This window comes from Ambystoma mexicanum, chromosome 2p, assembly GCF_040938575.1.
Source record: "Ambystoma mexicanum isolate Mex_15411 chromosome 2p, UKY_AmexF1_1, whole genome shotgun sequence".
Taxonomy (NCBI): domain Eukaryota; kingdom Metazoa; phylum Chordata; class Amphibia; order Caudata; family Ambystomatidae; genus Ambystoma; species Ambystoma mexicanum.
The window spans coordinates 18511162-18528153 of NC_090923.1; the positions used below are offsets into that span (position 1 = coordinate 18511162).

A 16992-nucleotide genomic window follows, 5' to 3' on the forward strand; every position below is an offset into this window, starting at 1 on the left:
AGCGTCTGTCTTGAGGATCAGGGCAGCTTATATAGCGAAGATCGTGGGCACGCCCATTAGGGCCGGCTTACCAGCCACACCCTGCCACTCCTAGAGAGTGAGCACGTGCGAAGGCAATCCATTAGCAGCCACACCCAAGAATACACTTGGGGCTGCTTAATGGATGGAATGTTCAAGGTTAATGCATCCTGCTTAATGGATGGAATGTTCAAGGTTAATGCATCTGAAGTGCTATGTCCATAATAAAAGCTTTTTGGTGTTAAATGGAGGTCCTTGTTTACTTTTGTTCATGAGCCTGGTGCCAAACGCGCCAGGGCAGTGTCCGCCCATGTCTCCTGTTCATGCGACCCCTGCATACCTGTGCTCCTGACTTCATGACCATGACAGATGCCCTCTACCGCAAAAGACATTTCTGAAGCAGCTCACACTGGAAGAAGTCATCATAAGATGAGGAATGCGTGGGAGAATACAATCCAATTGAAAGAATCCTTCAGTAGTTCACATAATAATTCACAACAAAAATGCACAATAACAATTATGTTGACTCCTATTTACAGGACTTGAAATAAAGATTTGATGAGTAGGAGCTATAAGTGGTTCCTGGGTAGCTCTGTCCATTATCTATGATCCCTTATGCAGCAAGTGTCTTCTAGATGTTTCCTAACACTCCTTTAGACACAATCCCAAATACACATAGGTAATGTCACATGATATGTTTGCATTGCAAAGGTTGGCCTGTGCAGCCAGAAATAGATCCTACTAGCTGTAGATGTGGTGCTAACCAGGCTCTTAGTTACAAGTAGGAGCTACAACGCTCCTATATAGTCTGATCCCTGCATCTGTGAGCGTGATTGCTCTTTTATTCCATCAACAACATACATAAAATCATACAGTTCTAAGGACTGTGGTGGGAAATCCCTAGTGCAAACTATTCTTACCCTAAAAATTGCTTTCTTCGAATTTCATCCATCTGTTCAAAGAACTGATTCCTCTAGGGCCTAAGCGATGTAGCTTTACAGCTTAGTTTTGCAAATATGCCTTTATCTATGAGAGGGATATTTACCTTTGCCATGAGCTCCAGGTAATAGGCATGGCTTTTCACCGAACTTTGAGAGTCAATTTGGAAAGGGAAACCAAGCTACTGAATGAAAGAAAGGTTAAAAGGTGGGGTTAACCTCCAGTTTACCATGCAGTCCCTTGGCATCCGGTGCAGGTCAGTTCCTGCTTGCTAAGTGAGGCAAAGTCATAAGGCCTTCCCCTGCAGGAAAACATCCCAAGGCCATTCTATTAAGATGACTTCCAAAAGCAACCATGGAGGTGAATTTCGGGAGCCTACTATGGTGAACAGGGAGACCCTGAAGTTTATAGTCAAACCCAATCAGATAAGGTACCCAATCAGATAAGGTACCAGACCAGCAAGGCTTAGACTCAGGTGGGCTGTGAGTGGTCTCGGCCCATATCGAGTCCACACAGAGCAACACCAATAATTCAAGTTAGACAGCTAATTAAAACACACATGTACAATGATTTATTAGGCCTTTAAAATACACACTAAGCAAGTAAAACCTCTAGGCCACTATTGTCACACACGTACTATAAAACAGATGTATACAGTCACTCTTTAGAAAAGAAAGCATTTGATTCAATAATTAGTGCAATACAGGTAAGTACTCAGATGCATGTAATTCAGAAAAAGACACTTTAGAATAATCACAGACGTTTCCCCAACACTTGAGTCCAGCCCTTAGATGGTGTGGGTTATTGTGCCTTACATCCGTGCCTTCAATATATTCACATGGAACACTTTAAAAGACTGGTTAGGCCTTCCAAGGTCTCCTGAATAGTTCTCCTCCCCAATAAGGAACTGCCCTGAACAAGAGAAGACTTCCGGTCATACCAGTGTTTAACCAGTGCTTGATCAGCCTTCAGCTTGTCACTGGCCTGAGCCATCAGATGTGTCATCCTCTTCCTCAGTCCTAGCACATAGTCCACCACATTCAATGTTAGAGAAGGAGAAGAGACTTTTCACCCATCCTTCACTATGGGTAAGGGTCCCCTGGCAGGGTGAACAAACAGAAGCTCAAAGGGGCTAAAGCCAACCCCTTATTGAGGCACCTCTCTGTAGGTAAAATGTAAGCGTGGGAGCAGAAGGTCCTACTTCCCAATCTGGGGTTGCCCAAGAGCTTCAATCATGCTTTTGAGAGTTCTATTGAATCTTTCCACTAGACCATTGGTTTGTGGATGAGCATTAATGGCAAAGCAAAAAATGAGTGGACACCACAAATGTTTTAATCACGTTGAAAGAAATGTTGGTTAAAAAAAAGAGTAAGAAACAGTCTGTTCACACTTTCATAAACAATCTTGGTGGGAGCTGACTGCGAAGAGCCTGGAGACACCCTAACTCTTAAGATTTCACAGAACAGAAGGCTAGGTAGTAAGCCAAGCCACGTAGTCCCTCTCCTTTGGGTCCCAATGGGAGTAAGAAATTCAAAATACTTTGAAAACCACCAATCGTTGAGTTGTGGGTAGTTCTCTATTAGATATGATGAACTCAAATAAAAGTTGTTGTGAATTATCACAAATTACACTGTTCCTAATTTCATAATAAACAATTTATATGCAAAGGTGAATTTCCCAGAAAGAAGGTCACTATTAACTTCTGTTTAAAGATGTGAAGGCAGGCACTCTGTTACCAGTCTTTAGCTTCTCCTTCTAACGCACGTTTTCATGACTTCATCAATCTTCATGGAGGCTGAGTTTCTTTGTTTTTTCAGGCGTGTCTGCATTTCAGGTGTGACAAGTTAATTAGCTCTGAGGATTCTGGTACTTGTATTTTGCGCACTTGATTTTGCTGGCAGGTGACAAATTACATGTTCATGTGTGTATTTTGATGAATTGTCTCAATGCAGTATTTGACTCGCCCTGATGAAGGAGATTTTCTCCAAAATGCATTGGCAAATGACAAACAAAGTCAATATTTTAGGATGCTGTGACATATTTGCTTCCTCACTAAGAAGTTATTAGTGACCTTCTTTCTGGAAAATTCACCTTTGGATATAAATTGGTTATTATGAAATTACGAAGTGTCATTTGTGATCATTCACAACAACTTTTATTTGAGTTCATCATATTTAATAGAGAACTACCCACAACTCAACAATTAGTGTTTTTCAAAGTATTTCGAATTTCTTACTCCCATTGGGACCCAAAGGAGAGCGAGAGCTGCCTCTGTAAAACACAACTTATTTAGGGAAGCCCACCCTAGTAAAGATGCCTAAACAATGCAATAGCAGCTGGAGTGCCAGTCACTGTTTTGAGCGGCGTGGCTTCTGGCTATCTGATGGCATGATCAACCACCACCAGGATAAGCCTGCTGCCAGAAAATCTTAGAGAATCAAAGGGATCAACAATGCCAAACCCTATCATGTAAAATGGTCCGCCCACCACATTCATTGTTTCACTCTTGCCAGACAAGTACGTATTACAACACCTGCAGTAACCTGGATCCGCATATCAGGCCAGTAGAAACGCATGGATAGACTCTTAATCCTACAATGACCTCCAAGGGGGACTTATAGCTCGAACTGCGTGAGGAACGGTCTCACATACTGAGGAACCACAAACCCTCTATGGTCGCCTATGGGTTTACTATACAGTAACCCACTTTCCCTATTGATCCTATGTTTGCCAGGGGATTCACCCTACAACTTGAAGCAGGCCCGTCTCTTAAGTCCTTCCGGAGATGGGCAATCTCTGAAGACCCTGAATAAATGCTTCCCTAGGTGGTCCACCTCTTCTGCAAGTATAATTTGCAGCTCTGGGTGAACATGGGGATTGAATACTTCAGACAACTCTTCCTCCTTGCCAGGTTCCGGTCAGATACCTCAACCTTAGTTGTAGGTATTGTATGGGAGGAAACTCTTCTACCCCTTTTTAGGAATCATTTACTCCTTGGCCTTGGGTTTCTCTTTGAGCATAGGTGCCCTCTTCAGCTTTGCTTAGGTAGCCTTCTTTGTCTGAAACCTTGTACATGGTCTGTTTGCTGCATCACCTATAAGTCCTTGAGATCGTTCCCCAGCGGAACTCTACCTTGGACTTGCCTCAGAAACCTTACAGGAATTCTGACCACTCCTCCATGTACTGCTAGAGTGACAGGCATGACTAGGAAGCTTTGAAGGGGGCCCATCAGCTAACATGATGGGCAGCCGAGGAGCAGTCAAGCTGGTCCCAGTGCCCCTGATAGCAGAGGTGTCTACACCAGCTATCAGTGCACTATTCTTAAAATAAGACTTGGTATTGTCAGTGATGGAAGCAAAGCCTTCAGCAACACTTGGACCCTAGGACCCCAGGGACACTAGGGTACCAGTTACAAAGAGTCAGAAGAGAAGTATAGTCCTGGCAGGATCTCTCCCTCTTCATTAGGAAATGTCATTCACGGAATGGACCCCCAAAGCCGTACAGTTACATCTGGGGTACCCTTTTACATAGTCACTTTCTCCACAGGTTACACAAGAGCCCGAGGACCTTTGTATGTAGGGAGGCTTACTGTGGCCAGGTTCTTGCTTGGGATGTTAAGTCCCATTACCCTTAACATGCTCTCTGTGACGTATTGCCCTTACCAAACCTTTTGTGGGCCTTATGGGATGCAGCTTTTTCAGTAGTCCCACCCTCTATCTGTTTGTTTTTCCCCTCATGCTTACAAGAAAAACCCTTTTCTGCTTATGGGACACCCATTGATGGCCATTTGCTTTGGTTCCAACTCCTTAGCATCTTCCAAATACAGTTTCAGATCAGGGGAACAAGAAGCAAAAATATGTTCCAGCTGAACAAGATTAATCATGCCTTCAAAACGGGTGACTTTAGACCTTCAGCTTAGCTACTAAAGCTATGCAGATAATCATTTGCACAGGCTAACAACATGTTATTCTCTTTTATTTTGTGGTCTCTAAAACTCTAAGTATTGAGCAGGAGTTTTCCCAAACTTTAAAAGCAAAGCCTGCTCTAATTTTTCAAAATCTTTTCTCTAAGCCTTCAACAACCCCATAATAGCACTGCAGCCATTCTTGGGAAGCCTGCTGAAAGCCAAGCAATCTGGTTAGACTCATTCACGTCTTGGACTTCACAAGCGTACACAAATGCAGTCAACCAATCGATAATGTAATTTTTCTCAAACATTCAACAGATCCAGGAAATCTTGAATCAGAGGAGGGCCCAGAGCCTTCCCAGACCCTCTGCAGGAGCTTGAAGGATCACTCGGCCTAGCCAACTCTAACTGGAATGCCTTGTCCTTCTCTTTCTTCATCTTGTATAACCCATCTTTGCTATATGTTGTATTTGATCTCTATTTCTTTGAGCCTCAGCTCCTCTTTTCAGCCCCAGAAGTGGTAATAGAGGATTGAGAACCCCCCTCTTCAGATTCACGTGTGCCCTCTGCGGCTGCAAGAATAACAGGGCCATTACTAATGCTAGGTGCTGCCCCAGCATCAATAGCAACAAGTAAAGCAGTTTCCCCAGATTCCGATGAGCAATCAGTTTGTGCACCGTTTGTTTTTTGTTTATTGTTTTTATATCGCGCACCAAACCAGCGGGTCGCTAGGGGCAAGCAGTACAAGGAGGCTTTAGGGTTAATGATACATAGAAATACAGTCATAGGTTACCAGTAGGCAGTTACAGATAAATACAATACATTACATTACAATATATACAGTTGCATTAAGCAAGGCAATAAGAGGTGGAATTTTGGAGTCAACTTATATGGTGGCAGATACTGGCTTGATCTGTTGCTTGACACTAAGTTGTTGGGTGAGCATCATTGGTTCTAATCTATTTCTGTATGTTTCTGTGGCACTAAGCCACCTGTGTTACCAGAGGTAGGTAAACCCTTCTCTGCACGCATTCCTTTCAACCATTCAACCTTGTGCATATCAGGGGTAGTACTAGTGTTCATTTCCACACTGTAATATAGGTTATGCAACTGGGGCTGGATTTATGGGGGCCAACCTAGTATGGTGAATGGGAGACACTTAGGTCTAGTCAAACCCAATCAAAGTAAGGTAGCAGAATGGCAAGGTTTAAACTCAGGAGGGCTGTGAGAACGGTGAAGGGCTACAATGGGTCCACACAGCACCAATAATTCCAGTTAGACTTTGTCTTCCGACGATCGAACTTCTGTTAGCCTAGGGAGCGAGGCACTCTTGGCAAGAGTGGATGATTGCCTGGAGTCATGCGGCGATCTTGATCGAGAGCGCCCAAAGGACACCGAATCGGACCGTTCTGTCTGTGCCTCTTTCCGAGAACTCGACGTCGTCGAATCTCGGTTGGACTTAGTGTGTTTAGTGTGTGTAGTATGTGAAGCGCTTGTGTCGCCGGGGGTCTTCCCCATAGCCGCCCTGCCGGACGACCTTCCGAGGTCGGGGACCTGCGCTCGGCTGTCTTTCGACGCCGTAATGCCCTCACCGTCCGAAAGTACGGCGTCGCTGCCATCGCTGAAGGCGCCCTCCGCTGCCATGGCTGCCTGCCTGGCGTGGTGGGCCCAACGCTTCGTCGAACGGTCCTTAAGTGTCTTAGGTTTAAACCTACTACACGCTCTGCAGTTCGCTTCGGGATGGTCCCTCGGCAAGCAGAGATTGCACGTGGCGTGCCTGTTGACCCAAGGGTATTTGCGATTGCACTTGGGGCAGAATTGAAAAGGGGTACCCTCCATACGCACCTTGAGGCAGCGGGCTGTTAAGTGTAGGAAGTGTATAAGGTGTACCTATATACCAAGAGTGTAGAGTATGTACCACCCCCCACTCTCCCTACTTGCGGGGCCGAGGCCAGCGGCCTACCAGGCCCGGGCCGAGGCCAGCGGCCTTCCGAGGCCCAAATCCGTCGTGCAGCAGCCGACGGTCGATTTCTTCTCCAGCCGGCGTCGAGTGTCGAAGGTCGACGTTGGGGTGGGGAAGGATGTCAATAGATTATTATTTTAAATTTTAGCAAAAGTATGGCTAAGGCCAAGGGACTCCGCAAAATGCTTCCGACCAGTATGGCGGAAAAAAACAATCTGAGGATCCTAGACGCGTGAGGGATCTTGGGTACAGTGGACGTCACACTAGGGATAGTATTACTGGCACGCCCTGTGTCGACGCCCATTTTCGAGTTTCGAAAAACAAACTGTAATACTCCGCAGCTTCCACTAGATGTCGGCCTATGCACAGCATGTGATCTAAGCAGATTCCACAAGCCTCAGAAATTATATATATATATACACATATATATATATATATATATATATATTCCACCCCTAAGGGAAGAGACTAAGTATTTGATTCAATAACCAGTGGACCACAGGTACTTACTCTGAAGCATGAAATTCAGACACTTTAGAACCACAGAATAGTTTTACTAACACTTATTGAGTCCAGCCCCAAAATAGTTTGGGGCCTTGTGCCCTAAAACCATCAGTTCCAAAGTAATACGTTTCAGGTAGGTGTACTAAGAGATTGTATGATGCCAGTGGTTAGGATTCAAAATTCAAACAGGTAAGTAACGTTCAGGTAAATAGCTTGCTCAATCCCAGACACTAGGAAAGGCCTATGAATTGATTCTTTACCAGGCCTCTGACCAAAACATGAAAGGAGTAGTTTAGGGACAAGAATGTACGCCCAAGTAACTCAATGGAGAACAGAAGAGAGGAGGGAAGAGGAGACAGGTTTGTGGACATACCTCCCAGACTCTTCTGAGCTCCCGAAATTAGTTTGGAACACAGTCTTCTGTGCTTGGCCTGGTCGAGGAAGGCCCAGGAGTCCTGGGAGCACAGGTCACTTTCAGCATTGCATTTTGTTTTGGTCTGTCGCTGTATTTGGGTCTAGGTTCTATGCACCTTCCAGCTTAACACGCAGGCAAGGAAACGATGAAGACTTCTGCAAAGCAGGCGACCTGACAACACCTTTGGGGAGCGAAGAAGTCTGATTTCAATGGGAGTCACCACAGATAGGCGGTGACAGGCCATCTTCAATGGATAAACACAGGAGCAGGCCCAGCATGGCTTCTGTTAATGCAAGAAGGCTTAAAATTCAGTGGCAGCCATTTTGTAGTACAAGCTGAAGATCCTCTAAGTCCCAAGGTTGCACTCAGAACGGAGACTGCTGCAGCGAGGCAGCCGAAGAGAGAGTTGGTCAGTCCATCAGTTGGTCCAGGGACACTGACGACTCAGAAGGCATGGATTCTCAAGCAAAGGTTGAGACTGTCCACTCGTCCAGGGGTCGAAGCACCGACAGGGGTTTAACTGAGATCAGGACAGAGGAGTAGGACTTTACCAGAACTTTCTTGGAGTTGGTCAGTTGCAGGGGTCATCCCTGGCCTGCTCTTCTTCGTAGAGGTCTTGGCTCCAATGATAAGCAGAAGAATGGCTTCAGGTGTTCCCCCATTTATCCAAGATTCGGACTGGAAGCCTGTCCAGCTCCACCAATGGTAAGGATCAGAACCATGCAAACTGGAAGTGGCTAGCCAATACTGGATAGTCACTGGCCATAACATCTGCCCAGCAGCAAACATTTAGGCACCAGGATGTGTCACGCCTACACACATGCCTACATACAATCCCCCCCCCCTGTCCCTCTGGGAAAGCAGAGGAGATTTCCCTGGGAAATTTCTTCCCATATATGGCAATTCAGGTCCTGAGAATGCAGCTAGATGGCCAAAGAACAATATGGCCAAAGGACGAGCAAAAACCTTGTGGAAAATCCATCCATCTTAGTGGGCAAGCCACCTATTGTAGCCACTTGTAGTAAATGCAGAGTGCATGAGTAAAGAAGTATAAAAATACTGTAGAAACACATCTTCTGCCACTAGCCCATCCTAGGCACATTGCAAATGTAACCCAAAAACCATTACAGAAAAAGTTAAGGATACCCAGTATCCTGACCACACTTCATTTGAAGGCAATGTGTGCAATTGTAACAATATGAGAAACCGACTAAGAGAGACAGTCTGTCAATACTGATAGCCTTATGGACTGATCGTTTTCCCTATATGAATGAGCAAATAGACAAAGGAAGTAAAGCATAAGGATTGATATACCTCCAAAAAGAGGACAGGATTCAAAACAAAGCAAAAAGAAAGGGTGTCCCATAGAAGTCTATGGGAGGAAAGCATAAAAAAAAGATCTTTCCTAACACACTCCATAGTCTGCAGAGGTCACCCCAGACAGTGTCACTTCAACATGAGCCACTGGAAACTAGTTCATAATTGGGGCCTAGGGGTGTCCTTCCCTAAGGTTACTCCTCTAGGCTACTTGGGAGAGGATGGCCATCTCAGCGTCATATGATTGGTCTCGGACAGAGAATTGTTATCTGGCTCTAGAACAGACGTCTACATCACTGTGTGTGCAAGTGGCAGGGAGCAGTCTATGCCTGGCTACCTGTTTAGGCGGTGTTAGGGAGAATTCTTTCTTTAGGCTGAATTTCCTAACCTAGTGAGTCCCCCAGCAGCTTTGCTGGATTTCTGGAGTTTGTTTTTTTCCTCCTGCCAAGAGTGAGACTCTTTTTCTCCCACTCTTGGACATGATTTATGGTATTCCTTTGACTGGTAATGTGTTTTATGGGCTATGGGGTCCTTTACTCCATAGGGTCTCATGTGTATTTCCTATGTGTGTTACACAGCACCCTCAGTGCAGTAACACCAGGGTGTCATAGTGACAACCCACCATAGACTCCATACCCTGGGACTGACTACTGTCTCCCAGGGCATGTCAAGTCACCATTGGCTTTACTAGTCCCAAATTATTAACAGAAACCAGTACAAACCATCATATTGTGGACGTACTGGTCGGGGCAATTTGATTGCCCGGGGGTCTGTTAGTCGAGGGGGCACGTCTCCGTCCCCCCTGATCGAGTTTTGGCTGGTGGCAGTGGAAACTACTTTTTATATTCGACCGCAAATATTTTCCTATGGGATTTTCCCATTGTTCGAGGCTACCAACTTTAATTATTTAATTCTCATAGCCTCGAACATACCGCCGGTTTATTTAATTAATATTAATTCTCCGGTTGGTATTTTTTGCCAAGACTCGATTCTAAAATGGCGTCTGTGTTCTCTTCTGTGACTCCAACCCAAGTCGAGCCCTTTGTTCCACTTTTTTGGCGGGCTTCTCCACAGAAGCCTCCAAACGTGGTGCCACTCTGTCTGGGTACCACAGGGGGTGTGGGAGGGGGTTTAGGCACCCTGGGCTGAGTTACCTTGGTAACTCAAGTCGCACTCTTGTGTGATTGGCCCAAGGGGTGACCCGGCCGGCTCACCACTTAGCATGTTTGATTGACAGCTAGGCTGAGTGAATGGGGGTTTTCTGCATAAAAGCAGGGCTTTGGGGACTGGAACTTCAGAAGTCGCCACAGGACCTGAGAATACGACGAGGGAGCAGCTGAGCCGACGTATCACGACGACACCACCAGTGGAGCCCTGCAGAACTGACTCACCACTTCCCGACGACAGAGAAGATCTCCCGGCTGGAGAGGCTTCTTCCCCTGACTGGTGGGCACAACCAGTTTACCTTTCTTTCTTCGCACCCCAGCCTGGTTTGTGGTCGAACTGCCCGTGCCAAGCACCCCGGCAGCCGGATAGCCACTCACCACTGAACCGCGAATCACCGGACCGCTCCTTGTACCTGAGAAACTCTGCGGCTGGTTTCTTCCCTGGCAGTGCAACGGACTCCTGTCTTCCTCCACGACGAGATCCTCTATTCCCCCGGACGAAGCACCAACTTGCATCCGCTGCCAGGAACAACTGCCCCCGCTGGAGCGTTCTCACCACTTTAAGGTACCGTGTCCGCCAGGCCTCCCTTTCTAAAGATTGCTACAAGGTAATAATAACTCCTTAACCTTCTGGACTGGGCTGGCCGCCTTGACCCTCTAACTGGTCCCTTTCTGTGGTCCAACTCCGTTTTGAACCTTTACAAGACTTTTGTGCACTGCAACCGTGTGACCTTGGACACATTTCGTTTGGATCCTCTGAAAGTGGATCCGGCCTCTTGAACTCTAACTTCACAGTTTTACTTTGCCTTCCTCTCTTGTTATGTTCTGATAAAAGTGTTGGGATCTGTTTCAACTTGTTCTCTGCTCTTCTCTCCCTTTTTAAAACGAACTATTAGAGTGCCATCTACGTTAAGCGCTCACCGCTGTCTGAAAATAAGTGGGGCTTTACTTAAGACTTGTCTAATATTCTTTTAAGGGAGTGTATATCTTTAAGTGACCGTGTTTTTGAATTGCTTACTATTAGTGCCTGTGTGTTTTTCTAGATGTGGTTTTAAATAAATAATTATATCTCTTATACACCAAGCCCTGGTCAGTGTTTACTTGTTCTACTGTGTTCTCTTGACCTATTGCGAATACTCTGTATACTGCCTAACTCTTCTTGAGGGAAGTCTGACTGCTCAGCCACAGCTACCAAGTGAATCTGTGTGGTACAGACTGCTAACAAGTGGGTTTACTGCTAAACACCTGTAGTCCTAAATCTTTTGCAGTGGTCCCAGAGGGAACTGCACAGGTTTCTGCCTAACAGGCGGCATAAGGTCTGAGTGAATGGTGATGTGAGGACTTCCCGAGTCACACGCTGCAATAACCATCTGGTTTTCCGGTTCCATCTGGGGTTGATCCTTTCTGTCTCAGTTGTTTTGGCGTTTTGGTATTTGGGGCCCAACCATACCCAGATGTAATCTTTATCATCTGGAACACAAGATCTCATATCTATGGCCGTAGGCTGGGCAATCACCGATCTACATGGCCAGAATTTCTACAGGCGTAGCATTTCACCACTGATTTCACAAGTGAGATTTTTAGCTCAGTGAAACTCAAGATTTAAGAAACAGAAGTTCATGCTGCAGCGTAAAGACACAGATTAAATCAACATGAGCACTAGCATTTTGCTAAAGGTACTCTTGGCACGCATCCGAATGGAAGATCACGTCTCAATGTTGGACAGCAGCAGGATGAGGGATACCTGGCAACCAGCCTGCACCAACACATGCCTGTCCTTGGGACAGCCGGAAACCACCAAACGGTATTGCTGCTACTCATGCAATACAGGCAAACCAGAGTGCAACAGAAATGCTAATAGCGGAAATGCATCCCAAACAAAAGTAGCAGATATGCAGTACCTGTCTCCACCTAGCAAACGGGATCATACAAACACGTCATGTCACAGAAGAGAGTAGAATCATTGTGCTTGGCAAGAGCCTTAGAATTCAAATACTTCACTTTCCTATTTGTTTCCACCAAACATTCATATGCTTTCCTGAAAAGAACATCCCTGGTACACTTAAAAAGCACAGCAGCCTTAAAACCCTTTAGCACAGGTAGCAACATCATTTAGGCAGAGAGGCCACTTGCTTTTCCTAAATAATAGTTTCTAAATACCGTTTTCCAAGATCATCCAGCTACACCTTTTTACCAGGCAGGGTAATTGATTTGTCGTACATGCAATGAAATATAGGAACGTCATTCTTAAGATCGTGCAGGAGTCATACCTTTCTGCAGTACAAATGTTGAAGACTAGAATGTTTCATCTACAAAGTCCGCTTAGCAGGAGGTTAATATGGTTTCTAATCTTGCCTGTGTTTAGGTTTACCTGTACAGCACTCACTGCTTCTTGAAGCATTTGGCAGAGTTCTGTGGGGTTCCTTGAGTTTTCTTTTTGGTTTTTGATCAGAGGAGTTTTGACATCAGGTAGCAGGGGACTCTCCGTCATCTGGAAGGTTACTCCAGAGGCAGGGAGGGATTGGAACCTTCCATGAAACATAGACAAAGGGCAAGATCTTGAAGGAGATCATGCTTTCTCCATGTGCCAATGTATGCTTCGGAGTGGTTTGGTGACTGATTGGCATTTCCATAGTCCAACAGATGATCCTAGACAAGGCATTCTTGACTTTCTGCCATCTTCTCATTTGCTAGGCCAACACAGAGCCGGTCCGATAGCACAGCGAGTAGCGCGCTCGCTTTGACATATGTGCAGAACCTACTGACACAGGTTCGAATCCCGGCGGGGCCAAACTTAGCCATTCATCCTTTCGAGGTCGATAAATGAGCACCACACACCGTGGGTAATAAGCAGCGCTCATATGCCTGAGGGTTCGTAGCGCTATATAAATGCGAAATTATTATAGAGGTGGAGATCGAGTTTACAAGTGCTCCAACTACCTTTGGGTTGTTTCCTTCTGGGTGTGTAAGGTGCAATTTCTTTGAGGAGTTTAATTTGAAAGGGTAGTTATTTTACCACTGTAGCGACTATGGATGAAGCTTAGTCTGAGGACCATGGATTCTATAGGGGCTATTTCGGAGAAGGTGGAAGGGGGTACATAGCAAGGAAGGTTCTTTGAGTAGGAGTAGTGTGAAAAGGACTGGCATTTCTGTTTTACCACCACTGACTTTGGTGCCATTTTGCTCCCATACACTCTCAAGGACAATGAGGATTCCAGTACTGGAAGGAACGCTGGCATTCTATTCGTTTAGGACGATGAATGAAACTAACATACATTGGATCTCAGCCTCATATGGTTGACGCAATGGCATTTTATTGAAGAGATCAGAAGGTTTAGGGGGCACAGCAGGATGGTGTCGATCCCATTTCTGGGAGCCGTACAAACCGAAGAAGAGGCTGCAAGGAACTCATCACACTAACCTTTGAGAAGAGAGCAAGTACTTCCCAATATATAGGGGATGGAAAGAGAGGTAAATCAATATCAGTGGAGGGGATTCCAAGGGTTCCATGGCGAGTGAAGGCAGCCAGTACCAGCCCAAATGTGAAGGGGGAATGGGCCTCCAGGTATTAGTGCACAGGATTGGGAAGAGTTCCATGGGGAATAAATTGGACCTAGAACCAGCCCAGGGGAAGAAGGGTGATGGGGAGTGAGGAAAGCCCAAAAACACCAAGCAGCAGGAAGGGATGGGGTATTAGGACAACTCAGTACCTGACATGATGTGGTGGGGGACTCGGACCCAGCTGGAATGAGAGAGGAGAACCGTGAGGATTACAACGCAGCACTAGAGGACAGGAAAAGACAAAACTCTAGCACCTCCTACTGAATGCAGGGGTTTGGGTCTGGTGTGATTTTGCTACAGTCTCATGTGATGCATAAGCCACATGAACAGGCAAGCAGGCTCCCTTCGCTAGTCCATCAGGGCTGTAGTTATCCAGGTCCTGTTAGTTTAGCGGTCACACATATTAATGGGAGCAATGGGTATGGACCAGGGTATGTGTCAGTAATATGAACACGGCCCGATATAATGGAGAATAGGCAGACGGAATAGCTTGGCCCCTTCAATAGCGTAGCATCCAAAAACAGACTGGGGGCGGGGAGGGAAATCAAGGTTCTGTGGTCCTTGTTCTCAGAGCCTTTTCAAGGTCTTGATGCTGGTTTCTCCTGCGTGCCAGACACCAACGGGCAGGAATGCCTGGCCAACAAGGAATTCTTGGATGAGTGAGCTCTGCATCTGGCCTAGTCATACACTGTGGGCTAAGGCAGATGAAATGGCCTAACCCCCTCATCCCAGTTCACGGAAACGCACAAACAGTGGAGTGAAGGGACTAATACCAACCTAAGTTGGCTCCAACACTCATCTGAATTCTCTGGTGTTCAAAATGCTGGTGGGTACATTCTTGTGTTACCTTTGTTTGCCAGTATCTTGCTTGTGGCAGAAGCAGTAATGGGGAGGAGCCGATTTCCTAGGCCCCTGCACGCAGGGCTAATGATGCACATTATGGTGAGCAGGACATCAGGTCATGTGTGCAGCCTTTCCTTTGTGCAATCTCTGATGCCCGATGAGTATGTACTTCCGGCTGAAACATTTCCCACATTCAGTACATTGATGTGGCTTCTCTCCGCCATGCAGTCGTTGGTGCCTAGAAAGATTGTGCATCTGGCTGAAAGTCTTCTTACACTCAGAGCACTGGTATGGTTTCTCTCCTGTGTGGGTTCGAAGGTGCACAATAAAATGCTGTTTCCGAGCAAAGCTCTTATAACATTCTGTGCACTGATAAGGTCTTTCTAGTGTCACTGGTTTCTGAGTATTGAGCAGAAGATCCCGGTAGTGTAGGTTTGGCTCCGAGTAAGCACTTAGGAACGGACTCCAGTTCTGTAGCGTGTTGTGCGACGTTGTACTGAGCGCACCTCTGCTTGCATTCATCCAGTATTCCTCATTACTGAAGTCTGACCTCTCGGTGTTGCGGTTTCCTTCATACACATCCATACGCGTCGTATTCATGAACCCACTTTCCTGTGGGATGGTGGTCTTCTCTCCACACTCTGGATCATTCTCTGAACTCGGATGGCTTATACAGATATTTTCCATTTCTTTTCTCTGGAGCACCTTTGTGTTCCCTGTCCCTGCACCAGCTCTGTGTACTGGGATATGTTCAGGACTTTGTTGATTGCCTTCAGCCTTCCATATTCTTCCCAGTGGCCCATCATCTGTTGGACAAAGATGAACACCATGTCATTAGGCTTTCAAATACACGAACATCTTTATGGACATTACATGCAACAAACAGAAATCACGGCAAAACACCGCTGATGTGCTCAAAAACAATCATAAGATCAACCTTGATAAGAATTTCACCCTCTGAAGTGGGCAAATCAATGCCATGAAATCACAAAAACAAAAAGGTTTAAAAAGAGGACAATATTTAATTAGTGTTAATCTCCCGAGTTGCTTTTTTAAAAGAGTGGCTGGGAAGGCTCTATTTGTCTTGTACACACTACATAAAGAAATTGCTTTTTGGCAAGAAGTACTGTACAACACCAAGGCCATTTAGCATCCAAGTTGCAGCAATGCGATGAAGAGACATTTCCAATCGGTGTTGCAGCTTTGCTAGCCAGAACCACGAGGTGAGCATCTCTCACGAGGAGCAGCTGGTGCATGACAAGGGTCCCCAATGTCGGTTATAATCGGGGTGGTCATTAGGAACACTGGTTACCAAGCGCTCTGAAGCTTCATCAACTTCCACCTTCGGTTTCTGTGATGCTTGGTGCTCTTACTGGCTTGATCGCTTTTCATGCATCCTGCATGTATGGTGCAGGTGAACAATTAATCTTTTATAACACCTTTAATACTGGTGACCCGACCGAGCGCAGGACCGGGAATCAAACCGGTGTCGCTCTGCATTGTCTTGCTTCCAAGGCAAACCTGTTGCCCGCGAGCTATCACAACGGGCCCTTTTGTGGGTAGCTTATAAGAGGTGGGCTTTTACTTGGTCGTGCACTGTGTGAATCTTGCAGCTATGTAAAGCCCTACTAGTGTATCACAACAGCTGGCTTCGGTCAGCCATGTGATGTACTAAGAGCTGGTATGTCTGTTCTGAACTTTGAGATGCCTGTTCTGATATACAGACAAGTACATGAGGAAAAGAAAATATATGTTTGCTGTAGAAAATCTACACAGCTCCCATGCTTTGAACCAGTGCAGGTATTTAACAAATATTTCATTAAAAACAAGAATCCAGTAATGCATATTTAAGCAGAGCATAGCTGACTGTATATGAGCCATGCTGCTATGAATATTTATGTATATGTGCACGTACATATGTATCTGGAAGTGTGTATGCATTTATGGGTAGGTTTGTGTATGCATGGTGTGACGAATCGAAGGAACTTGTCACTTCTCTCCAAGGGGTTTTCCCTTCCTGTGAGGCTAAGAAGGTAAGCCCTCTCCGCAATACCCTCCGTAGGGGAGGAGGCTAGTGGGACCTAACCAGAAGTGACTCCAACCTAGGGGACAAGGACTTCCATTCCTGTGAGAAACTCCCACGATAGGTACATACTATGGCCTTTAGGGGTGCTGCAAAAGACTAGGATGAACAAACTACAGTGATAAAACCTGTGAAATATCTATCCTGGGAAGAGGAAGCCATCACACCAGGAACTATGGATCACCCATACTGGGACAAGGCAAATCATAACGGATATTATCCAAAAGAAAAAGGACATATGCCTGTAAAATCCAAGAGACAATTTCCAGAGAGGTG

The 16992-nt window shown here is 45.8% G+C and overlaps 1 protein-coding gene and 1 pseudogene across 2 annotated transcripts in view; both read right to left on the reverse strand.

Annotated features, from left to right (window-relative positions):
- Positions 1 to 3176: 3176 nt before the first annotated feature.
- LOC138566148 (zinc finger protein 583-like) overlaps positions 3177 to 16992 on the reverse strand; it is a 211739-nt gene continuing 197923 nt past the window's right edge. For both annotated transcript variants that reach the window (XM_069643162.1, XM_069643161.1), the window contains one exon: positions 3177 to 15439. In XM_069643162.1, the coding sequence (XP_069499263.1) occupies positions 14745 to 15439 (695 nt within the window). In that variant the 3' untranslated portion in view covers positions 3177 to 14744. The remainder of the gene's footprint in view (positions 15440 to 16992) is intronic.
- Positions 4964 to 5086, reverse strand: LOC138568147 (small nucleolar RNA SNORA17; annotated as a pseudogene).